Genomic DNA, 24515 nt, shown 5'->3' on the forward strand with positions numbered 1-24515 from the left:
TAGATCAACTTCTTTCCTTTTTGAGGCTTTGAAAGTGTCTAGGGACCGAACATTTATTATGTTATGATATCTTGGATTTATCAACGCATTGCATTTGACGTTGCTCAATACAATCTTTAGAAATAGCTCATTGAATCGGTCGTCTCCTTCTAATTTCTGTAAGCTAGCTGCTTCTTTCAATGATAACTGTTCTTTATTGCGCCTTTAACTTTGGCTGATGTGCCATTTATCAACAATTTGGAAAAATTCACATCTATAGGCAAACGCTTACCTTTCATCGGCCTGGAAAATTGCAGTCTTGAAAACCCTGACGACTACGAAAAGTTAGCCCGCTGACGAACGGTGATCCCAATAACACGATTTATATGGATTGAGGATCATAGCTATCAGAGCCTACATTCACAATGTGGAAAAATGCTACTAAGGAATTGAGCCAAAGTGAAGTTCATTTAGAAAGACATCTGCCCCACAAAGTACTCCAACGTTTATTGTCAAGCATTGGTATTTCAGGCGTTTCAAGACTGGCTGTGGATTGTCTTCATAATAGGGATTGTACTGTAACTTATGACTCGAGGCCGTCAATGTATTTAATGTCGTTCTATAACATGCATAAGAGAATACCTCATGTAGAGAATCTTTTCTTCCTGAACGCTTTTATCAAGTACCAGCATCTGGATACAAGCGAATAAATGCTGCCAAACCTTCACACCATCCATTTATGGGGTATCAAAAATAACTCTCGAGAGTTGGCAACAATAAGCAGAGTCTCGCCAAAATTACATACTCTATGTCTTTTTTCATGTCTGATAAGTTCGAATGGCAATTTTGCACAAAGAACAGCTATACACATGCTTAATACAGCTTTTGCTATATTGGTATTGATCGCATAAGATAGACGCAAGATTCTCTCTTCGCCTAGCGAACTGAACAATTTTGATGAGAATGACAACGGGGAGATGGCCTTGTATGAGTATTATACGTCAATTCATAAATTTACGAAGGTTCAGGATATCGTGCTCAAATTTCAAGAACCAAGAGCAATGTTACATGCTATTCCCGCAGATACCGCCAATGCTGATCCCAAAAGAGGAATTACAATTGTACTCTGCAAAGCGCCAAACATTCGACATTAAATGCAAATCAATCGCATCACTTAACATAGTAGTTGAAGGTTTTGCTGTTAAAAGTGAAAAGTTCACCTAGGATAGCGAACTGGAGAATGGATTAAAAAGCCTTATAAAGATGCTAGAAGAGCAAAATGCGACATTGAACCAAAAACACGACATACTTCAGAAGCAAAAAGTTCAATTTCGAAGAGAAACTCACAGCATCCGATCGTGACTCTATTCAACTGGCCGAACCGTATCTAGAGGCAGAAAAGAAGCATATCGAGGCGTAGAAGAGATGCATGAAATCTGAAAAAACAATCTGTTGCAGAAGGAAATGTGGATGAGCAAGGCATGTTCTTCGCCTGATCAACCTTTGCAAATAGTGGCTTCAAATAAATTATGGGTATGACATGATAATCGTTAAACATGTGGCCAGCTCATTGACCGCTAAAGAAACAGGGATAACATCACTCTTGAGATGTCAAATCATTAGCATTGGTGACATTAGCAGCGGCCAATATCTTGAAGTATTACTGCCACCAAACACTATGTAGATTGCGCCGAATGCAGTGCGCAAACCCATAGCTTTACATTCGGTATCTTCGTACCAGAGCACAAGCTCATGGAGCAAGACCATAAACATCTAATTAGCTGTGCACACTACACATGTAGAGCAACCCCTCTTTCGTACTATTTCAATGGAGCAACTCCGCGGTAATTAACTTGAGTCTTTAACACCTCACATCCTCTTTTTGTTTCTTCTTCTCACTTCTCCTCTCAAAGAAAAGGTTGTTTTTACAATGATTAGTGCCTTCTTCATCTATAATCAGAAGGGCGAGGTCCTTATATCACGTTTATACAGACATGACTTGAGGTAAGTGATGAAGACTGTGCTATCCTTTGATTGTACACAGTGAACTCAATTACCACTGCAATTCCATAGACGTTCAGTTGCAGATATTTTTCGTATCCAAGTGATATCCAACACAGACGTGCGCTCACCTATTGTTACCTTGGGCTCAACCTCATTCTTCCATGTTCGACACGAGAACCTCTACATTGTTGCAGTTACAAAATGGAATGCTAACGCTGCTTTAATTTTCGAGTTTTGCTATCGAGTTGTGAATATTGGAAGAAGCTACTTTGGAAAGTTTGATGAAGAGGCTGTCAAGAACAACTTTGTGTTGATTTACGAACTATTGGATGGTAAAAAGGGCAGGTTCAAGTGAGCTAATTCGAGTTACTGACATGCCACACTAGAAATTCTCGATTTTGGCTATCCTCAGAACAGCGAGACAGACACACTCAAAATGTACATTACAACAGAAGGCGTGAAATCCGAGAGAGCAGCAGAGGATTCCAGCAGAATTACCATCCAGGCAACGGGCGCAATTTCCTGGAGAAGAAATGACATCAAATACAGAAAGAACGAAGCCTTCATCGATGTCATTGAGAGCGTCAATCTGTTGATGAGTAATACAGGTACTATCCTCAGGGCAGATGTAGCAGGTCAAATTCTGATGAGAGCATATCTATCTGGTACTCCCGAATGCAAATTTGGTTTGAATGACAAGCTGTTACTCGACAAGGACACTGTGAATCGCACTACGTAAGTCGAATTGAGCATATTGAAGTGGCACCCGGATTGACAATGAATGTGTAGAGCTCGTCGTGCCAATGCTGTTGAAATTGATGATTGCCAGTTCCATCAATGCGTCAAACTGGGCAAATTTGACAATGATAGAAGCATCAGTTTTGTGCCCCCCGATGGTGAATTCGAATTAATGAAGTAAGAGCTACTCGCCATGTTGACCAGATGACTCGTCGAGATGCTTAGCAATTCATGTAGATATCGTACAACTGAAAACGTCAATTTGCCTTTCAAAGTGCATCCTGTTGTTACTGAAATCGGAAACACTCGAGTGGAATACAATATCAGTGTCAAGGCAAACTTCTCGCCTAAACTATACGCCAACAATGTTGTATTGAAGATTCCCACTCCTTTGAATTCTGCCAAGGTGGAGGTGAAAGTAGGTTCAGGAGGAAAAGCAAAATATGCACCATCCGAGAACTGTATTATTTGGAAGTAAGGCTTTGTTGAGATGCATGGATTCACAGGAGATTAATCTGACAATAATGTAGGATCCCTCGTTTCCAAGGCCAAGCAGAGTTCAACTTGAGTGGAGAGGCAGAGCTGACATCAATGACCCATAAGCGTGTGTGGTCAAGACCTCCTATATCTATGGACTTTCAAGTGTTGATGTTTACCTCCTCAGGTTTGCTTGTGAGATTCTTGAAGGTGTTTGAGAAGAGTGGATATCAATCTGTCAAGTGGGTGAGATATATGACAAAAGCAGGATCTTATCAAATTAGGGTAAGTAGTGCATTGTATGATGTTGTGCCACGGATGACTGATTCGATCTCATAGTTTTAGTCAAATTTTAAAAGCAAATCTAATACTCATCATACCCTTTTACCTATAATAAAGGAATCACTCCATCTAATGCAAACCCTTTTGATTACTGCACCACGTAGAATTGGACACCCGTCGCGTGCATCATTTAAAATTTTTCGAGACTCGAGATTTCATTTCAGCTCTTGTTCCTTTTTCCTGCATTAAACAAGCTCCCCATTCTCTCTAAATATCACACAAATGAAGGACATAGACCGGATATCGACTGTAGACATTGAAGATTGCGTCTCCAGCAAACGCCTGTATCATTCTGATCAGTATCATGTAGTATCAGAGGATGAGAAGGATAGAGTTCAAAAGCAATTGCTAGGTTGGTATCAATCTGAGAAGAGAACCAACATGCCATGGAGAAAGGACAATGAAAAGACATGGGATAAGCAGGTATGGGTTATTGATTGAGCTAAGGTTTCAAGTATTGATCTTGTTGCGCAATCAGACATTAGGTCAGAGAGCATACGAAGGTAAGAAAAATCAATATCACAACCTGTCAAAATATGTCAGAATGCTCAGTTGTCGTTTCGCTTTCATAGTGTGGGTCAGTGAGATAATGCTTCAGCAGGTAAAGTTGGGCTTGCAATAGAATTAGACAAACAGCAATTGATCAAAGAATACAGACACAAGTAGCTACTGTGATTGACTACTACAATCGATGGATGGCAGCATTTCCAACGATCCAGGATCTAGCCAATGCGGATATCGAAAAAGTGAACACTCTCTGGGCTGGCCTAGGCTATTACTCTCGAGCCAAAAGATTATGGGAAGGTGCTCAGAAGGTAGTGAATCAACTGGGCGGACTGTTGCCGGATAATGCAAAGGATTTGCAAAGTGAGATACCTGGTGTTGGGCGTTATACTGCAGGAGCAGTGGCATCTATTGTGTTTGGCGAGACTACACCTGTGGTGGATGGAAATGTGATTCGAGTCATTGCAAGATGGAGAGCCATTCATGCAGATCCCAAGAAAGCAAAATCAGTGGAGCTATTCTGGTGAGTATATTGTATTACTGACATGTGTGCATCAGCTTATGAATAATTGAGTTTTTCAGGGACATCGCAGCTAGCCTGGTACCTGAATCGAATCCAGGCGATTTCAATCAGGCCATGATGGAGTTGGGCGCCCGTATCTGTACTCCACAAAACCCTGATTGCGACAAATGCCCTATCAGCAATGAATGTAAGGCTCTCAATCAGTTAAAATGCGCGAAAGAATTATCAAAGAATGGCTTTTTCGACGAGAAAAAGAAAAAGAGAAAGACAGTAGATAGTGAGCATGGTAAATTAGAAAGAGATATTGTATGTAATATATTCAATACTGATAGTTTTTTATTAGATTGCTCTGTTTGCCAAGAGCTACCAGATGATTTAGATGAAGCAGCGTATGCAGTGACAAGATACCCATTGAAGGTGGATAAGAAGCCACCGCGAGATGAGGGTAAAGCCTATCTGCAAATTGACAAGGATATCTTATTCTAATATTGCTGAATTACAGAATGTGCTGTTACTATTGTTGAAAGAATTGTGTCCAAAGAAAGCAAACCACTATATCTGATATCCAAGCGACCTAATACTGGTCTGCTAGCAGGTCTTTGGGAGTTTCCTAGTCTGGAGCTGGATTCGCTGGATACAGACTACAAGGAGAGATTGAGCAAATCAACGCAGTTCTTGAAAACAAAATATCAGTTGGAACTAGATCAGCCCACTAGACATGATTTGGGAAGTGTTGTCCACTTATTTTCGCATATCAGAAAAGTATACCATATCGAGTGGATTCAATATCAACATGATCAAGATCTGATGGATGTGGATGAGGCTCAAGTGAAATGGGTGACATTGGAAGAACTGAAAGCATCTCCTATTCCCACTGGTTTGAAAAAGGCTTTGAAATTGTTGGAGAAATTTAAGGTAGCTATTCTTGTAATACATATTGATCTCGTAAACCAACATTTGGCTGTAGACTACAACACCCACACCGTTGAAAAAGAAGGTTGTTGTCAAAAAGACCATGAAGACGGCTGATATCAGCTCTTTTTTCATGAAAAAGGATTAAAAGAGCAGGCTGAGTAGAGCTTCACTATTTATTTGCAATTTACCAAGAGATGTTCTCATTTGAATAAAAGCTTTAACAATATAGAATTCATGAATTTGTAGGAACAATACTACAAATGCACTGTATAGTGTTCTCCCATTTGCACCGGATGTTCAAAATGCTTACATTGTGACCTTACCTGGCATCAAGTAATTGGGAGGTGTCGTATTTTCTGCTTGTACTTCTATTCTACACATCTACATCATTCGTAATGGACCAAGAAAATACAGGTAGAATCATACAGTGACATCTGTACAATCTCATTTCTCAACTTCTTTACTCAGGCAAGGTAACACGCCTTGTTGTGTTTGCTTTCTGGAGTGTTGTATTAGTTGGTCTACCTTTCTGGTGGAAGACGACTGAAGTATACAGAGCCAGTTTACCGTTCTCAGAGATTGATTCATGGCAGATCAAACAGGCAAGTAGATAGTAACAGTATTACTATGCCTTATTTTGACCATTACTCTACCATTAGGCTTGTGATTTTGTCATGCCTACGAAGTTCACCATTTTTATACCACCTACCGTCCAACCATCAATAGATAATGATCAATTATCAACAGAAATCACAAGCAAATTAGCAGATAGACTCTCCAGCTTTAAATACAAGACCAATTTCCCTATCGATATCTCTGTTCTTGACCAAGGTTGGATAATAGCAGCATTCAGACACAATATTGGCATGCGTACTAAGTAAATGCATTTCTAGATAAAGTGGATGGGCATAAAGAAGCAAGCATTGGACATTATTTCATCTACCTTGACCAAGCTGATAAGATAGACCTTAAAATCGGAAGTGAGAGATCTAGCTTTCTCAAAATCAGTGACATGACCAGCAGTAAATATTTGCAAGTACCCCTTCAAGGCATTGTTCTTACACCCACTCCTTAGACAGCATAGCCGAGACATTAGCTACAGTGATTCCTCCAGTGTATTTGAGCGAGTATCAGAGCTTGGGAGATATGGCATGTCATATCGAGAACAAGGACAAGGTAATTTCAGTAGAATTGAGAGGATTTGATGAGGCACTAATGATGGTTTCACATAGAACGATGTTTCCAGCATGCGAGCATTCAAGTATTCCTCACAGTACGAAACAACATTCAGTCTGATGAACAACAATCCTGAAAATATGAAAATGGATTGGGAGATTCGAGATGCCGTCAATGCGTACCTTTCATCCTTTTTGAAAGAAGTTTCTGTTGTGTCTAATTTCACCATTGATTCACAGGTACAACAGGCATTAATGCATACATATAACAGCTACTAACGCTCGCTTGACAGATCCAAAACTATGCGCCTTTATCCTTGAAACCCCATTTCAAAGAGAGAGTTGGAAAACCAAGTTATTATTATTTCGAGCCTCAACATTTACCTCATTTTGTGAATTCAGCAGAGTGGAACTTGGCATCGACAATCACATCATATCCCAGTATCAACTTTGTTTTGTATGTACCCTCTGCAGAAGAAGCACCACTCCGTATTCATGATTCTAAAGGTAATTCAGGTACACAATCAAATCATCTGGCATGCATTGACATTCAGGCTCAGGACAACCATTATTAACCAGCGCATTTCTGATTCCTCGCTGGGGTGGCATCGTCATTAAGAATCCACCTAAGGCAGCAACGGAAGAATACACATTCACCAAGAAGGATCTTCAGCCCATCATGAAGATTTTTATCTCTCAACTGAGAAGCTTGATCGGTGTTCATGATTTACAAAACAACATTTCCAACAAATTTGTAAGTATGAAACGACTTAAAATCATCCCAAATCTAACGCTTCTGCGTAGCCTGCAAACTATCATGTTACATTTGAGCCTGCCATCAAATCTGGCATTACAACACTCGAAAAAGACAACTTGATCCGCTCGAGAACACTGGAAAATGTCGTCAATACCATCTCTACTCTGAAATCTTTAGCTCAATTAGTGGATGAGATTCCCAATATGGTAGTAGAGGATCATATCAGTATCAAGGTGCGTCAATCTCTCGATGCATTGGATGCAGTGAGTAAGGCCCTGAGCGCGGAGGATTATATCAAGGCGTTGCAGAGTTCCATCGAGACGGTTGAGTTAGCTGAGAAGGCTTTCTTTGATCCTACAATGGTCTCCATGCTTTACTTTCCTGACGAGCATAAATACGCCATCTACATGCCCTTATTTGTTCCTATCTCGGTTCCGTTGGCCATGGCTTTATTAAAGGAGATCAAGAAACTCAAGCAAGCCAAGAATATTAAAAAGAAGGAAGAATAACTTTATCAGATTTTTATGTCAGATGGTCGAATTTATCAGATTAAATTGCACACACATATGTACACAAATACAATGTACCAAAAATCTTGATAACATTCACTGGTATTCCACTTTTTAGCTTTCCACTATCGCACGAGATCCTTCCATAAGCAACTTGTAATTGTGGATTTAGCTCTTCCAAGGTACTTCACAGCTGTTCTTAAAGAGCAATTCATATACTGGCATACAGTATACTTGTATTACTTTTTAATACCAGGAAGTATGCATGTCGCAGCGAATTTGGTTGCACTTGAACCGTACTTTCTCGTGTTGAAGGCCTTTGAAACCGCCAGAATAGTGCCAAATAATCTCTCTCTTCTAATACTAACTTTTTGACACCTTTGCTCAACTTTTTGGGGACCAAAAAAAACATGGTCAAAAATCGACCAAAAAGCATGAGGGGTACCTCATGGCTTTCATTGAAAATCAAACGATCGCATCTTTCACCTTGATAACGAAGACTTTTACTATGGTATATCTTGAATCAAAATGTTTCTATCGATCCAAAGCAACCTCTGAAATTATCTTTGTGGGACTTTGATATGTAAAATTTCGACTTTTTGGCCAGAAACCTCTTTTATATTTTTACAAATCATTCAATAAGTTTATTCAAAACATCTATATAACTTGGTACTATTGGAAGCGTCTTGAAAAGTACTCCAGGAAAGCTTAAGGAAGCATGGGGTTATCATCATATTTCACTTAGTCGAATCTGCAAAAATAGTTTAATCGAGCCCAAAATTATCAAAATTCGTCCAATCTGGAACAGACTGTATATTGTTCAAGTAACGGAAACTAATGTTGATGAGAAAGAGACTGACTTTATTATGTTCTGTGAAATATGGTTATTTATACTGTGGTTAAATATGACATGACAACTGTAAGTCTGTGTTTTAATTAATTTTGGCTTGTGTGGCCAGCTGGAGAACTCGATACCCTTTTCATAGGGCAATACAGTACTAAATGCCCTTGAAGCGTATTGAAAGTAGGTGGCAGGTCATAGCACTATCGTTTATTATGATACTTTATTGTATTCTATATCGTTCATAATAATATTTTCTTGCATTCTATATTTAATAACTTTAGTCTGGACATTGACGATCCATGGGCTGCGTAAAATGTCTGCAGTAAGTATTGAAATCTCTGAAGCTCCGAACCGTCGTTCAAGGAAAAGGTTGGCAGCATTGATCAGAGGAAAGATGGTAAAAATAAAAGTAGTTTTTGTTGATTGATCGTAAAATCATTATCCACATATGAGCCAGGCCTGACAGATGCCTTGAAACTCAGGTTCCATATTAGGGTTGTAAAGTGCAAAAGGATTATATCAAAATGATCTTCTCTATCTAAAGTAGCAGCCCCTGAAATCTTGTTTGTGACACCTTCATATATATAATCTTGACATTTTGATCAAAAACCTTATCTCATATTTTCAAGAATTACTGGTCATGCTCAATCAAATAACCTCTTAAATTAGCCCCATTGTATGCGTCTTCAAAGGTACTCCTAAAATGCATTAGAAACTTTTTTTTTGTAGATAATATTTTATTTTATTCAAATATTATAATTTGGAGGGACACATCGCGGAGTGGTGGACCTCGAACAACGGAATGACTATCTAATTAATTACCATGTATGTGCAGGGAGCAGTTTGTCAATGTGACAAACTGTCCTAGAGGAAAAGTGTTCGATGGATGCGGAGGAGAGTGATGATGGGTTTTGGCTACCGTGAAGCCAATATAAGTTCCACATTTGCCAGAGGGTAGTAGAGATGACGGCGATATACTTGTAGCGATCTTTGATAAAACGCGGAAGATGGAAGTACCGCACTGTGCCATAGGTGATCTCGGCAGTCAGAGGATAGTGGGAGTAGTATTGGGAGAGCACGGATTGCCAAAGTTGCCATTTGACTGGAAATGCATTAGAAACTACGGGGTGATCATCATACTTTATATGGTCGAATCTGAAAAAATAGATCGAAATTAAACAAAATCTGGCCAATCTTGAACAGTATGTTTAGCGAAGCGTTAATCAAATTCGGCTGGCAATTTCGATGTTTGTCTCTTCATTCATTAGGGCAATCCATGCTTGTACACAATCTCAAAAACTGTTTTATCATACCAAAAAGAGAGAGGGGGTTCATATATTTATGCAAAAGTTTTTGAGGAAAATGTCATTAGTACACGGAAAAAAGAGAGAAAGAAGGTTTTACAGTAAGGAATAAAGCAGAATAGACGAAATAAACAAATAGAAATGAAATCTATAAAATATGAAAGATTTTAAATTATGTGTCCTTTTTTGTTGGTTGATAAACACCAAATCTATAATCGAGATCCAACAACATTTTAAGTGCATTAGTGGAGCGAAGAGTGGCTCTTTGTTCGATAATTCGTGTTGGGTCGGCAGCGGTTGTAGTTGTAGTTGAAGTAGTGTTTGCAGCAGTACCATGGCCAGGGAGAGGGATCATTTGGTGCAAGAGTTCATATACAGTCAAAGTAACACCAAATTGAGGTGAAGAACGAAGGATACGAGCAGGACCGCCCTTGAAAAAGGCCTTGAAACCTTCTTCTGCAAAAATCTTTCTAGCAGCATCAGCAATACCGGTATATGTAGTTTGACCCTTACGAGCCTCGACTTGTAAACGAGTCTTGATCACATCAGCAGGTGTTGTGAAATAAGCAGCTGGCATACCAGCAATAGCACCAGCCATCAAAAGCTCAGAAATGGCAAGCTTATGATCAGGTCCTTCCTTGAAAAGATCCTTCTTCAAATGTGCATAGGCAGGGAAATAGATGGCAGAGAAAGGAACATCTCTCAACAGACATGCAGCAACACCCTTATACAAACCAACGATACCCAAATGCTTCACAATCCAAATGGCAGATCTACGAGGAGCAGCATCAGCGGCTAGATTCTTGGCTTGTTCACCTTGGATTTGAAGACGAATCTTGACGATTTCAAGGGGGTTGGTAAAAACAACCTGGGAAGCACCAGCGGCACCACCACCGATCATCTCTTGCCAAAACTTGATTTCTCCATTTTGCTTGCTAGTAAACTTACTACGAACGAAATCATTTACTGTCAATTTGATAGCTTTCTCAGGAGCGACACCCTATCGGTAAAAAAAAAAACAGACAGTGAGTAATGATGAATAACAAGAAATCCCCTCATCTCTGTTACACATAATTTGTAATAAACACTTACCACAAGCTGAGGACCAAGACCTCTGTATAAGCCAGTAAAACCCTCATTCTTTAAGACTTTTTTGAAGCAATCTAAACTGTTTTTGTACAAGAGTTCACCCACAACCTTGGATCTCTGGTTTTGCATACGAGTCTTAACCAAATCGATGGGGTATACGGCAGTGGCACCAACAGCACCAGCAATGGAACCGAGGGTAAAGGAGTACATGCTTTCAACGAGTTGCCAGAGAGCGCCTCTGTGTGGTTGCTGAGGGTGATCGACGTGGAGGTCTTCTGTCTTGGCCAAGTCCTTTTGTGATACAGTCCAACGAGGATCCAAAATACGAGCAAAATCATCTAACCCAAGCACACCAGAATCGTCATCAACACCAGCAAAGTGGAAAATAACATCAACTTCCATAGGCGTAAATGCGGTATATCGGCTGGCCTCATGAGCGTGTTTCAAAAAGTCAGATTTGGTGATCTTTTGGTTGGCGTTGTTCTCGATAGCTTTGCGAATAACAGACTCGACCATGTCAATGTTGCGAATGACATTATGGAAGGCGACAACAGAGGAGAAGCTGATTTTGTTGCCACTGTAGAGGTTGCAGAGTGTAGGCAAATGATCAATCACATCATCTGATAACTTGTGTTTTGCTACATCCAAAATGATCTTTTTGAAATCCTCGGGTTGAATAAAGCCAGATTGCTCCTTGTCATAGTGCTTGAACTCTTGACGCAGACGCTCGCCTTGCAAACCCTTGATCAGTTGTGTAAACTCTTGATAGCTGAGTTCATGGTGACCTTCCTTGGACCCAATGTACAGCTTGAGCCAATCGCAATCAAAATCAAAGGGAACAGCATCTTGAGGCATGTTGCTCGAGAGAACACTCTTGAACTGATCAAAAGTAACCTTACCAGTACCATTCACGTCAAACACACGGAAAGCGACCTCGTATTCAGCATCAGCCTTTGACAATAAATCTTCAAATATAACGAAATCATCAAACGAGACAACACCCTTGTTGTTTTTATCAGCCAATTTATACAACAGTTCGAATTGTTCACGTTGAATCTTCTTGAAGTCCTCCCCAGGTGCAATAGCAGACAAGAAATCATCCTTGGTCATGTATTTCTCTCCCTCCTTGTCAACGGAAGCGTACTTTTGGAATGTACGGCGATAGTACTCTAAACGACTTACTGTGTCTGCCATGTTTGTAAGAGTGAATAAATAAGAAAAAGGTTAAAGAAGAGAGAAAGAGGGGGAAAAGAGAAAGTTTTTTTTTTTTTTTTACTAATACGATATTCAACTCTTCACAACTCACACACACACACGCACAATGTTGGATGAATTCAAGGTACACAAAGAGAGAGGGGGGGGGCCAAAAATAACCATAAATTTTTCTGGTGTACGGAAACATCGGGAGGGGATTACAAATCCAAACCAATCGCATCCATCATATCATCAAACACTTTGACTTTCTTAATAATTGCCATTCTTAATAGATCAACGACATTTGAATAAATGTACTGTATGTCAAATGCATCTAGATCCAAGGGTGATGAAGGAGGAGCAATTGGTTGCCATGACAGCGCATCCTATCTTTCTTGCATAGACATTTCATTTATAAAACACCAATGCTCTCGAACAAGGAACCAATGGTGGTGAGAACATGTGAATGTAAATGAAAGTTTTGGCTGTGGGGAGTTGAAAGGAAGTGGGGAAACCAAAATTTACTTTCCCGAGTTAACCTTAAAATGAAAAAAAAAAAAAAAAAAAACTTCCTTTTGATTGATATAAAAAAGTGTATTATAAAAAAAAATGGATCACTCAATGTCTTGTAAGACTATACTGTATGGATAAACTCGATGAAAAATCGAAAGTGCAAATCAACCATTTGAGTACTGTATTTCCGCTGTCAATTGGTCCCTTTTTATTTTTATTTTTTGTTTTACAAAAATAAAGGATTATTTACCAACTCTCAGTAGTGGGTGCCATTTGGGGTTCCCTGCTATTTTGGGACCCAGATTTACATAACACATTTTACGCGATTTTTACAAAATCCACAGGAAAACAAAGATATTTATTAATGAAAATGCAACTATTGATGGTAAAAAAGGCTCAGCTAGAAGTGTTGCAATTTTCTTCTTTTCGTTTCTTCGCAAGGAAAAAAAGCGCCTTTTTGGAGCTCGATGCCCAAGCGATCCAAAGACCAGTGGCGAGTGTTGAGCACCTTTTGTAGGGCGCCTACAGCAGAAGTGGGGGAGAGACCAAGATCCAGCTGAAGGTCTTCAACGGAATCAATGATTTTTTTTACGGATATTGAACCATTTTCTGTCGTCTTTTCTCCATTTAGCGCCCCACTTGTCTTCTAATTCTTGAACAGACCAGAATCCATCTCGACCTATTGTCCACTCGTCCCAAAGATCACACACAATTGTCACTTGTCGACTCATTTTGTATAACGGTACACCTTCTTGATTGTATGGAAGTGAAATAGTTGCAACTGCGGTGTTGTTGTAACCTGGTGGTGGTGGGCTTTGTTGGGATGCTTCCGAAAATTGTTTTGATTGCGATACATCTTCTGATCTTGGCAAGGCAGAGGTTTTTGCGACAGCTCCTGTTGTCGCTACTGCTTGGTTCCCTTGCTCCATTCTAAAAGACAGTTGCAGTTGCTGCTTTCCGGTGACTATATTGTCAAACACTTTTTGCATTTGCTGCTGGATTTCATCCGACTTCTTTTGACGTTCTTTCAATTCTCGCATTGTATTTGCTATACTTCGGTTGATGCTGGAAAGCTGCTCTTGTACTTCAGGCGCAAATCTTTCAATAATTAATGAATGGGGCACTTCATTTTCTTCAACGTGAGCTTTTGCTTTTCTATAAATAAAGCAAAAAGATCAGACACACAGTTTTCATTTTGAAAAAAAAAAGCTTTATACCTTTGAAATTCTAGAAAGAGTGGGTTTCTGATTAAATTTCAGGAACATAAGTACAAACTAAAAGCGAAAAAAAAAGTTCTTTCAGGTGTTAATTAACCAAAAGAATACATATATTTTTTATGATAAGGCCTTGGATAACGCACATATCATTAGAATGTATTAAGTCCTAATATTTTTTATGTAAATGTCAAATATACACACTTGGAACGAAAACTGGAACCCAAAGATCAATAACAATTGTTATTTGACAAAGTATTGGCTTATAACAAAAGTTATCACTCCAATCAGGTTCCAATTTTGCTGGGAACCCAATTTTTTTTTGGAACCTCCAAAAAAAATAATAAATGCTCAGTCCTTAGACACTTTTACAGCCCTAATATGGAAACTGAGTTGCCTGGCATCTGTCAAGCCTGGCTCATATATGTTAAACCAGCCCAACAGCAAAAAATAATTCATTCCAGATTCATAGTCTGTTCTAGATTGGCCAAAACTTAATGATTCTCGACTCGATTGAACTATTTTGCCATATTCGACTATATAAAATATGATGATCATTCTCTGCTTCTTTAAGCTTTCTTGGAGCGCTTTTCAAGGCGCATTCAATGGTGCCAAGTAAGATAGATGTTTTTAATAAACTTGTTGAGCAATTTACGAAAGTATTAAAAGCGGTTTTTGGCCAAAAAGTCGAGATTTTCCATATCAAGGTCCCACAAAGATGATTTCAGGAGTTACGTTAGATAGATAGAAATATTTTGAATCAATACATGCCATAGTAAAAGTCTTCATTATCAAGGTCAAAAACGCGATCGCTTGATTTTTGATGAAAACCATGAGGGGCACCTCATGCTTTTTGGTCGATTTTTGACCATGTTTTTTTTGGTCCCCAAAAAGTCGAGCAAAAGTGTCAGAAAGTAACTGCCAGATGAGAGCAACCATTTGGGGCTATTCTGACGATCTAAAACAGCCTTGAACGCAAGAAAATGCAGCTCAAATGCACTCATATTTTGCTGTATTAGGGACACTAAGGACTAAAAATGGGAATACCAGTATGCTGCTTGCCCGTATATGAAGTAACTACGTGTATATGGATGTAGAACAGCACATAAGAATCAGATCCACAGATAATATGAAGGGTTACTATGTGTAAGTGGAGGGTCAAAATGAAAGTAGCAGTGTTTTGATAAGATACGCAAGAGCAATCAGTAGCACGAGCTGCTGCTGCGCAGGGTGGTTCTCTACCTTCGCTACGCTTCGGTGAGAACCATACGAAGCATAAACACTCATATGATTAGTGATTATATATCAATCAACAATCAGGGTTCTTCTTCTAACATTTTAGCTATATTAATATTGGGATATTAGCCAAAGGCCCGTGGCAGCGCGAGCCGTTTGAACGTAGGTTGGTTTTCACCGAAGCGAAGCGTAGGTCAGGAAACCACCCGAAGTGCTGAAAGGCTCGTAATAATAATAAAAAGATCAAGAAACGATCTGTCCTGCTGTTTGCACGTCGATTCTTTGTATACGATACGGCGCTTTCCAACTCTCCACGCTGATAATCCGCAGTATCCTAGTTTATCTAAACGCTTCCTCAAGACGGACGTCTTCGACATACTGACACACTTTGGGATAAAATTCTCAATCTTCATTCAACAAAAAGTGACTCTTGCAGCAACGAGAATTAGAAGAGGAACACTACGAGGTCTCATACACGACAGGAAGTAAAGCTAATTCTTGTGTGAGAGCCTTTGATATTAATATTAGAACTAGTACGACGAGTCTGTTAAGAATGTTTATAATTTACCAAGATCAAAGTCAATCTAAAAATTATACAAAATATTATTATGAAGGTTCATATTGGATTATTATAATCCAAGGGTCTTGATCTGTTCTCTTGATAGTTCAGGGTTTCACTAGCTGCATATTGGTAGATATTATTGTTTATTACTTTAGTGGATTTCCGTAGTTGGCAGTAGTTATTGATGTCCAGTGAGATAAGTAGATTCGAGGCGTAAGTAACTCATTGTGGACAATATTGCCTGGGTCTAACTATAACCTGAAAGATCAGTATTATCAACCTCTTATCTTATATTAACTAACCTTAAACTAGATGTTCGCGTTGCAAACTCCAAAGATTGATTGTGCAAGATGTAATGAAAGGACTGGCTTAAAATACACAGAGTTGTATTTGAGAAACATAATGTCCCTTTATCCGTGAATAAAAGCACTGCCAAAATGAAGTGATTTACTTTTGAAATCACCCAAAAAAAAAAACCGTTGCAAGCCTTCATTTAATACACGCAAAAAGTATACCCAGGTCGCCATGCACTGGAGCAGTTAGTCATTTCATTCCTCTTGCAAACTTCATAAAAAGTGACCAATTGATTTTTCGATTAGGTTTCCAATTGCATTTGCAATATGCCTTTTCGGCACTTTAGAAAGCAATGATAAGCGTCACTGATATACAGATTGTTTTAGTTTTTGTGACTTACTTGCAAGTACTTCTTTTAGCTAATTTAAAGTATGTTTGCATGTAGCTTGGTCTATTGTTAATAGATGGATATATTCTATAGAACTTTGGAAATACTGTCATTTAAGGTTATTTCAAAAATCACTGCAAACTACACATGGCAAAATTCGGGTAACAATCTCACGACTCCATATGACAATTTTTGACACATCCAGATCTCTTTTTAGTGAGTGATGAATCAGCCGATCGAAGAATGAAAATGGTGCCTGAGATGTTGCATTTCGTCTTTGTTTGTGTTTGCATGCGTGTCGTGTAGAAGGGCATCATGTTGTTCATCATGGCATCCTTCATGTAGTAAGTTCATTAATCAAATTAAGTAACATGGCATAGAGGTAAAATAGCAAACAACGAGATCAGGGGTAAAATTACTGCTGGATTCAAGGGAAGGAAAGGAAAGGAAAAGGTTTATTTTAAGGGTTCTTTCATTGCCCCTTTTTTGGCATCTTTTTCTTATCATCCAAGTTATCCAAATCACTTTGCTTGTAATAATGAGGCGCAACTAGTCGAATAAATGAGCGTGAGTCGACCAGATTGTTAACAGAAACCAATTTTTTACATACCATCTAATAACCAAGAAGGCTGAATCTCCATGACTTGTCTCATGTACTCTTTGCTTGTCAATACCAATTCAAAGTAAACCAACCATTTAGGCTTCTTTTCAAGCATGCCACTGCTAGGATGAATATGCACTGTTTGATTTTGCTTCACTGTGCGATAAGAATCGCCAGATTTGTTTAGTCTTGCGGCGTTAAAGAAGAAGCCAGATGTGATGGACTACAAACAACAGAAACATCAGCCAATATGTCACGAATAAAACAATGGATCATAGACTCACCTTTTGAATAGGGACTGGATCGTTAGGGTTGGGATTACTGACCAACTTGACTTCCACACGATCCATCAGCTGCACTAGTTGATCACGCACATTACGCACACGCTCTAATGTCTTGACTTGCACAAAGTTTTCATAGCACCATTGAACAGAGAAATCAGTTTCGACCCACTGATTCCAGATATTGAGTAGTGTCAAATGATCCCCACCTGGTTTCACTAGATTTTGATGTGCTGTGTCTGCGAGAATCTTCTTGTCTTTGGGTCGGTATAATAAAGAGCTTTGCTCTGACAGCATAGCACACACAGAGACTACTTCATCTGTACATTCGTATTTCTCTGCGACTACAATGGCTTTGGATAAGCATGGATCCATAGGAAATTCAGCCATTCTTCTGCCCAGCTTCGTTAATTCGGCTCTATCGTTCAAAGCACCCAATGCGTATAGTTGACTAAGTGACCGAATCATTGTGTCCTCAACAGGTGGATCCAAGAAATCAAAATTGACCAAATCATTGATACCCAAGCTCTGGACTACATAGTCAGTAACGTGCCATAGTGAGCAAATACAACCCAAACACTCACCTTTAACAACAAGACTACATTCGATAAATTCACTCTCTGTATTTCAGGTACTGTATTCTCCTCCATTTCATTGTAGAATGCCCATTGCGTAAACAAACGGAAACATTTACCTGGTCCCGTGCGACCGGCACGACCTGCGCGTTGGGTGGACGAGGCACGAGAACAAGGGACGACTGTCAATGCTTCCATGCCAGTTCTAGGATTGAATGTCTTTTGCTTGTTGAATCCAGGATCAATGACAAATGATACACCATCGACAGTAATTGAGGTTTCTGCAATATTTGTAGCTAAAATGACTTTACGAGCGCCTTCTGGTGTAGGTTCGAAAATCCGAGATTGCTGCTCTGATGGCAAGTTGGCGTAGATTGGACAAATCATTAGTTCTGAAATCTTGCTGCCTAGAGATTTGCATGCTTGAGTAAGGCCTTCCTGTGCCGCTTCAATTTCATCTTGGCCCTAGTGATACAGATCAGATCATGGTCAATGACATGCATTAAAAACTTACCGTCAAGAATACAAGAATATCACCCTTTCCTTGCGTGACATGAATAGTCAGTACTTGAGTAATAGCAGCACGCAGATAGTTTGCCTCTGGTGCCTTTGTATAGTAGATTTCGACAGGATAAGGACGGCCGGGAATATTGAAAATAGGAGCATCATCAAAGTATTCAGAGAACTTTTGAGCGTTCATAGTGGCACTGGAGATCAACAACTTCAAATCAGGTCTAAATCGAGCAATATCCTTGATCAAGCCAAACAAAATATCAGTAGACAGTGTTCTTTCGTGAGCCTCATCAATAATCATGCAGCTGTAGGAAGCCAAATCAGGTTCCGTCATGAACTCACGCAGCAGCATACCGTCTGTCATGTATTTGACACAGGTCTTGTCTGATGTGCAATCTTCAAAACGGATACTGTAGCCTACTTCTTGACCCATCATGACACCCATTTCTTCAGCGACACGAGCAGCCACACTCATAGCAGCCACACGACGAGGTTGTGTACAGCCAATTTTTTTGCCGTCCTTTGTGAATCCATGTTCGTACAAGTACTGAGGAAGTTGTGTTGTTTTACCAGATCCAGTTTCACCAACGATGATCAACACTTGGTATTCATCGATAGCAGCCAGTAAATCATCACGGTATTGGTAAATGGGCAGCGACTTTCTAATCTGTTCTATGGATTGCGCTTTTCTCTCTGCAGCATCAATGCGTTCCAGCAACTCGACATCCTTTGGATCAGGTTCGTTCAACTTGGCTGCCATGACAAAATCAATCTTTTGGTCCTCATCAAATACATAGTCGTATTCATCCTCTGCTTCTTGTGCTGCTGATGGCTTGGCTGTTGCTTTTTGGATCTGTGATTTCTCCCAAATGTCGTGTTCTGTCTCGAACTTTTCCTCTTCTTCGTAGCGCTTGTACAGAGCATTCTCCTTCTTTTTGCGGTCAATTTTACCCTTCTCTGTAATGTAATCCTCGGGCATCATATAACCGTCTTCCTTGGTATCAATGTTCATGCGAGCCTTTGCTAAACGAAGCACCTCCTTCTTGTACTCCAAGTCCTTAATTTCTCGGCGAGTCATCTTTTGTCCACTAAAGAATCGCTCTTCATCTGCAATCTCTTGTTCCAAAAGCGCTAATTGTTGTTCTTCACGGTATTTCAAGTATTGTTGGTTGGATCGAGTTCTCAGTTCTGGCAACGCTTCTTGTCGAGCCTTCTTGTCATCTGCTAAATTACGACGCTTTTGTGCCTCACTGCCCTCTTTAGCGGATCTATCTTCGACAAGCTTCTTGGTTCTCTCCTTGTCCTTGTCCTTGAGTCGTTGTGCTAGTTCATCGCGCTCTTTGATATCTTGTAAACGCTCTAATTCCGCCTCTCGTTCTCGCTCCTCTTCTGAATTTTCGCCTTCATCTATCTATGGCGTTAGCTACTATGCTTATGCCACTAACTCTACACAACTTACGCTTCTTGTATCTACTACTTTCAGTCATTTTGACCTCTGTATCATCGTCGCTCAAATCCTCTTGTCTTCTCTTTTTGCGAAGCTTCTTTTCCTTTTTTCGAATGCGTCTCTCTTCTTCATCCTCTTCTTGATCAGCAGTGGGTTCTTCCAAAACGACTTTGAATGACTCGTTGGCTTTGCGAAGTCGAGCTTCTTCCTTTAGCTCTTTCTTGCGTTGTGCTTTCTCTGCCAGAGCAGCAGCAGCAGCGGCAGATTTACTCTGTTTGCGTGGTACTTTGTTGAATAGCTCGAATGCAAACTGTTGTGTGGTAGGATCGCTAGGTGCACCTGTACTGACTAGCTTCTGATATAGCTCTTGTGGTGAGGATGCTTTTTGTGCTGTATCACTGCGCATTAGCTTGCTGACATGTCAATATAAAGTAAAATTGTTTACCTGTGGCGATGATAAAATCAACAATGGTAGTCTCAGACATACCAAGAAGCTATCAGCAATCAAGCATGAGTTTCATTGTATCGTATCAGCATGTGGTTTGTCATAACATACCTTCATGGTATTGTCAGATACCCAAGAGTGCAAGTCCATTTTGTGCGTCTGTTTATGACTTTGGGAAAGATGAAAAGATGATAATTTGAAGCATGGCAGGTAAAAGCTTTACTTGCTTCTAGTGACTGGCCTAAACCGCATTGATGCACTACTCAAATTCAAACAAGAGAGCTGCGGTAAAGCAACCTGTCAAAGAAAAACAAGCTACAGCAACCTTGGATGCGTGTAGTTCTTGGTATCTCTATGACATGTATAATCTGACTCATAGACTTCAAAATCAAACTGCTTTGCATGGATTGGTTCCATTTAATCATAGGTTCATGCGTCCAATTATGCATTTTGAGTGATTGCTGTTGTTATTATGATCCATCAAAGTAATATCCAGAGTCATCTCCATGTCAGATCCACGTATTTTGAAATCAAAGATGCCCATATAGCGACGTAAATCGCTGTTCAGTTATTTTTATCAAGCAAAATTTTATTCAAGAATTGATATGTACATGCCATCCAACTTAAACTTTGATCTTTTTGTTGGAGTCTTCTTGATCTTGATCAGTGTTGCTCTTGCGTTTCATCATCATGCTTCCCATCTTCATTCCACTTGAAGTCGATGATGCTGTGGGAGCTGCTGTCGATGAGGAGCTTGATTTCTTAGCTAATGCTGAAAGACCGGTTCTCTTCTTCATGCCTCCCAACATCATTTTGGATCCAGTTGATTTGGGTGCTTCAGCGGCTATCGTGGTTGGTTTCATGTTCAAACTTAATTTAATCGGTTGCTCGCCATCTCTTTTCAGTTCCGTTGCTTCCTGCTCCACAATGCCACGCTCCTCAGCAGTCTTGGATGCCTTTTCGATCTGTTCTTTCAGCAATTCCAGCTCTCTTTCCTCGTCGTCTTTCTTGGCTCTGTCCATCTTTTGAATTGCAGCCTGTACATGGCATTAGTCTACATGCTCCTATCTACAGATCTCACTCTGAACTTACCTGCCTGGCAAGGGCTTTTGGACTATTATCAACCCAAGTAATGTACAATCCTCTTTCAGCTTCATCCACACGCAAAATACCTTCTCTACCCATTTGCTTACAGAACTCGCTCAATGAGTTCCACTTGGTTGCGTTCATGTGAATGTGCTCCTTGAAGGCAATATATTCCTGATACACCTTGTTTGCCAGCACTCGTTTGGTGCCATGACGGCGAGACAGGATGCCCAAAAACTCTTTTTTGAACTCTGATGAAAAGTTATGAACAAATCTGCCAGGATTTGCCGCTACCAGTAGCATTTGTCGTTGATGCGATTCAGACATAGTATGACACTTGAAGCCGTTTTCGTCTCTACATTGTTTCTCACAAGCTTGGCAATAGAATCGCAACTTTTGAAGACCTTTGGACTGCAAGATAGAGAGCGGTAAGTACATTGCAACTAAATGCCTTCCAATGTCATGCACAAATACCTTCATACGATTGCCAATATCCTTGGGCGACATGAACTCTGCTTTAGCCATTTTGTATTAATGATTGTATTGGAAGGAAGAAAAAAAAAGTGAGAGAAACAGGAGAGAAAGAGAGTTTATTACCAACCACGGACCAATTCCATTACTTATTTTGCAATGGAATGATTGGTTTGAAGACACTGTGACGCTACATGGTTTAGACGATTTTGGCATTTGGATAGCTGTTGAATCAGTCAGCAGGCTCTTTCTGATAGACAATGCCTTGCCCATCATGTAGCAGCAGTGATGTGGTTCATGATGACGACGTCTTGGCGTGCCAATCTTGCGGCGCAGTCTTGGAGGATGCTTTCTTTCAAGACAACAATTTCACTTCTGCTTCGAACAACATTGAATACTTTGTAAAGACAAAGAAAGCTCAGACTGGCAAGGTAGGAATCTTCAGCTACTTGGAGTCAATGGCTTGTGCTAATGTTCTCCCATAGCATAAAAGTGCCAAAGAATGTGTCAACAAAATAGCGGCTTATTTTCATATCCCAGAGGATCTCGCTACCAAAGCAAAGCAGCTCATTCAACAGCACTCTACCAAACTCTCCAATCGACACAGTATGGAGTTGGCATTGCTTGTTGTCTACTTGGTCGCTAGAGACTGGTTGTCTGCTTGGTCTGTAGACGATTTCATTGAAAACTTTCCTGTACCTGTTGACAGATTCGAGGTTCAGCGCATTCAATTTATATTCGCTCGAGAATCAGTGATTTACAAGGATATACAATGCAAAACATCTCATCAGGAACTGCAAAGGTTTCTGGTCACCATTATACCCCATCTCAGAAATCAGTTTGATGGATCCCCTAAAATATCAAAAACGACATTGATACGTCTAAAGCACAGAACAGAGGCTTTGATCAAGATGGGTGATCAATACTTGCTCAACACAGGGAGAAAGCTACGGCCCACCGTCATTGTCGCAGCCATAATCTCGTATGCCTCAATCCTCATCAGCAATCCCAAGTTCAAATATTCAGGAAAGATGAGTATCTATCTTGGTCGTCGTCTTGAAGTTTTTAGAAAATGCTGCGCTTTTGGTCCTCGAATTCTCAGGATGAGATTGCAGGAATACACCGATTTCTTATTAGTTTGCGCGCAGAATATACCCTGGATCAAGGATCCCAAAGCCGAACATGTGCACTACTATCTGAGTGACATTCTTGATCTGTATGCCAAAAAGGAGGGAGAAGAAGAGCCTTCACTCAAGCTCACTGACGATCAATATTCCATCAGTCTTTTAAAGAGGGGTGCTGAATTGGCCAAAGAGTACGAAGTCATGTTCCAAAATGCTCAGCAACATCTAGATAATGGCACCGAACCCGAAAATCACGCATCTCTAGGTTACTGCATTTACAATTTGATGAAGATGGGCTACGAAAAAGAGCATTTGATTGCTTGGTCAGAGAAAACCATACGCGGCATGTCTGATTCCCTGAATTATCGAGCAAAATACGGCAGAACGTTGAATACAAAGCTGGACTTGGATAGAAAGGAATTGGATGATAATGACATGTTGGACTCTGAAGTTGATCTTTACATAAAATAAAGAAATGGGTTTGTTTTTTTTTCGCTTCTTGGTGCGTCTTTGGCATCAACTTAAGAGCAATCAATTCTTTTTGAACTTCGTAATGTATGTTATATCAAATATCCTAGCAAGGCCTCACACTAAAGGTCGTGGGCTATTCTTAGTTCTTTTGGGTCACAAATCATCTGTTGGGTAGATAGTAAGTTATAGTTCAGCATCATGCTGTAAGCCTTAGCATAATGAAAAGTATATCAATGCATCCTCTGGGTGCATTCTCCAGAAAAGTTTAATTCTTTGGCAGATTCAATTCTACATTGTACTTTGACATGATACTCCTGAATATCAGCCGTATTGTTAAGATCTTGAAATCGTTCAACAAATTTTTCAAAAATCGTACATAATTCTCTTCATCTTCTTCATAGCTTCCTTCTTCAGGCCTGCTTGGTTTCGACCACGCTTGTTTGATCCTTTCTTTCGCAAATCAGACCATGATTAAAATTGACCATTAACCAACTGCTTAGCATAACGAAGTGCCATAATGGTAAACAAACGAGTAGGTGTTAAAAAGCATCTCCAGCTGCCCTCTAAGCTTAATTGATGAGGAAATAAGACACGTTTATAATGGTCCAAATTATCCTCAAAAGTGCTTTATTTTTGTTAAAACATGGCCATTGCATCGAATGCGGGATGCTTTCTTCTGCAAGAAGCAAAATGGTTTCTGGTCCAAATAGCAACTTGAACGCCTTCTCAGCTTTTTCAAGCCTCATGGCTACTGTAGTTAGCGTTTGGCTTCCTCCGTGGTGGCATCATACGATATGCCTAGCTGTACACAGCTGGGAAGCTCGTGCTTCAAACGAGCGATTTCTCCCCTTGAATGGTGGCATTTATCACTACCCAAATGGCTCCTATTATTATCATAGTAAAAGGCTTGTGATAAGAACGGCCCATGCTGTTATAAACT

General features: G+C 39.9%; 8 protein-coding genes across 8 annotated transcripts; 4 read left to right on the plus strand and 4 right to left on the minus strand.

Annotated features, from left to right (window-relative positions):
- Nucleotides 1-1909: 1909 nt before the first annotated feature.
- On the plus strand, nucleotides 1910-3543 carry ATC70_006517 (uncharacterized protein; the record flags this gene model as incomplete). Its single annotated transcript, XM_064825791.1, has 7 exons — nucleotides 1910-1983; nucleotides 2053-2315; nucleotides 2370-2718; nucleotides 2773-2898; nucleotides 2959-3195; nucleotides 3252-3483; nucleotides 3538-3543. 7 exons carry the CDS (start codon nucleotides 1910-1912, stop codon nucleotides 3541-3543), a joined length of 1287 nt encoding a protein of 428 aa, XP_064687305.1.
- Nucleotides 3544-3762: 219 nt separating this feature from the next.
- On the plus strand, nucleotides 3763-5627 carry ATC70_006518 (uncharacterized protein; the record flags this gene model as incomplete). Its single annotated transcript, XM_064825792.1, has 8 exons — nucleotides 3763-3963; nucleotides 4019-4043; nucleotides 4113-4141; nucleotides 4197-4567; nucleotides 4627-4853; nucleotides 4911-5012; nucleotides 5070-5482; nucleotides 5535-5627. The coding sequence occupies 8 exons, from the start codon at nucleotides 3763-3765 to the stop codon at nucleotides 5625-5627; spliced, it is 1461 nt and encodes a 486-aa protein (XP_064687306.1).
- Nucleotides 5628-5877: 250 nt separating this feature from the next.
- Nucleotides 5878-7923, plus strand: CHS4_2 (Chitin synthase 4; the record flags this gene model as incomplete). Its single annotated transcript, XM_064825793.1, has 9 exons — nucleotides 5878-5896; nucleotides 5951-6084; nucleotides 6142-6313; nucleotides 6376-6504; nucleotides 6558-6658; nucleotides 6715-6897; nucleotides 6951-7164; nucleotides 7218-7411; nucleotides 7462-7923. The coding sequence occupies 9 exons, from the start codon at nucleotides 5878-5880 to the stop codon at nucleotides 7921-7923; spliced, it is 1608 nt and encodes a 535-aa protein (XP_064687307.1).
- Nucleotides 7924-10243: 2320 nt separating this feature from the next.
- Nucleotides 10244-12354, minus strand: ATC70_006520 (uncharacterized protein; the record flags this gene model as incomplete). Its single annotated transcript, XM_064825794.1, has 2 exons — nucleotides 10244-11071; nucleotides 11164-12354. The coding sequence occupies 2 exons, from the start codon at nucleotides 12352-12354 to the stop codon at nucleotides 10244-10246; spliced, it is 2019 nt and encodes a 672-aa protein (XP_064687308.1).
- Nucleotides 12355-13442: 1088 nt separating this feature from the next.
- Nucleotides 13443-13907, minus strand: EAF3_1 (Esa1p-associated factor; the record flags this gene model as incomplete). The annotated part of the gene is made up of 1 exon (XM_064825795.1): nucleotides 13443-13907. The coding sequence occupies one exon, from the start codon at nucleotides 13905-13907 to the stop codon at nucleotides 13443-13445; it is 465 nt and encodes a 154-aa protein (XP_064687309.1).
- Nucleotides 13908-17033: 3126 nt separating this feature from the next.
- Nucleotides 17034-20573, minus strand: ATC70_006522 (uncharacterized protein; the record flags this gene model as incomplete). The annotated part of the gene is made up of 8 exons (XM_064825796.1): nucleotides 17034-17110; nucleotides 17172-17385; nucleotides 17447-17971; nucleotides 18028-18483; nucleotides 18533-19938; nucleotides 19991-20368; nucleotides 20424-20472; nucleotides 20535-20573. 8 exons carry the CDS (start codon nucleotides 20571-20573, stop codon nucleotides 17034-17036), a joined length of 3144 nt encoding a protein of 1047 aa, XP_064687310.1.
- Nucleotides 20574-21046: 473 nt separating this feature from the next.
- On the minus strand, nucleotides 21047-22034 carry URA5 (orotate phosphoribosyltransferase; the record flags this gene model as incomplete). Its single annotated transcript, XM_064825797.1, has 3 exons — nucleotides 21047-21460; nucleotides 21516-21920; nucleotides 21984-22034. The coding sequence occupies 3 exons, from the start codon at nucleotides 22032-22034 to the stop codon at nucleotides 21047-21049; spliced, it is 870 nt and encodes a 289-aa protein (XP_064687311.1).
- Nucleotides 22035-22240: 206 nt separating this feature from the next.
- pis1 (phosphatidylinositol synthase 1 (CDP-alcohol phosphatidyltransferase1)) lies at nucleotides 22241-23575 on the plus strand (the record flags this gene model as incomplete). The annotated part of the gene is made up of 2 exons (XM_064825798.1): nucleotides 22241-22411; nucleotides 22466-23575. 2 exons carry the CDS (start codon nucleotides 22241-22243, stop codon nucleotides 23573-23575), a joined length of 1281 nt encoding a protein of 426 aa, XP_064687312.1.
- Nucleotides 23576-24515: the final 940 nt, after the last annotated feature.

The sequence above is a fragment of the Mucor velutinosus genome (genome assembly GCF_035048745.1).
Source record: "Mucor velutinosus strain NIH1002 chromosome Unknown tig00001547, whole genome shotgun sequence".
In the NCBI taxonomy this organism is placed as follows: Eukaryota; Fungi; Mucoromycota; class Mucoromycetes; order Mucorales; family Mucoraceae; genus Mucor; species Mucor velutinosus.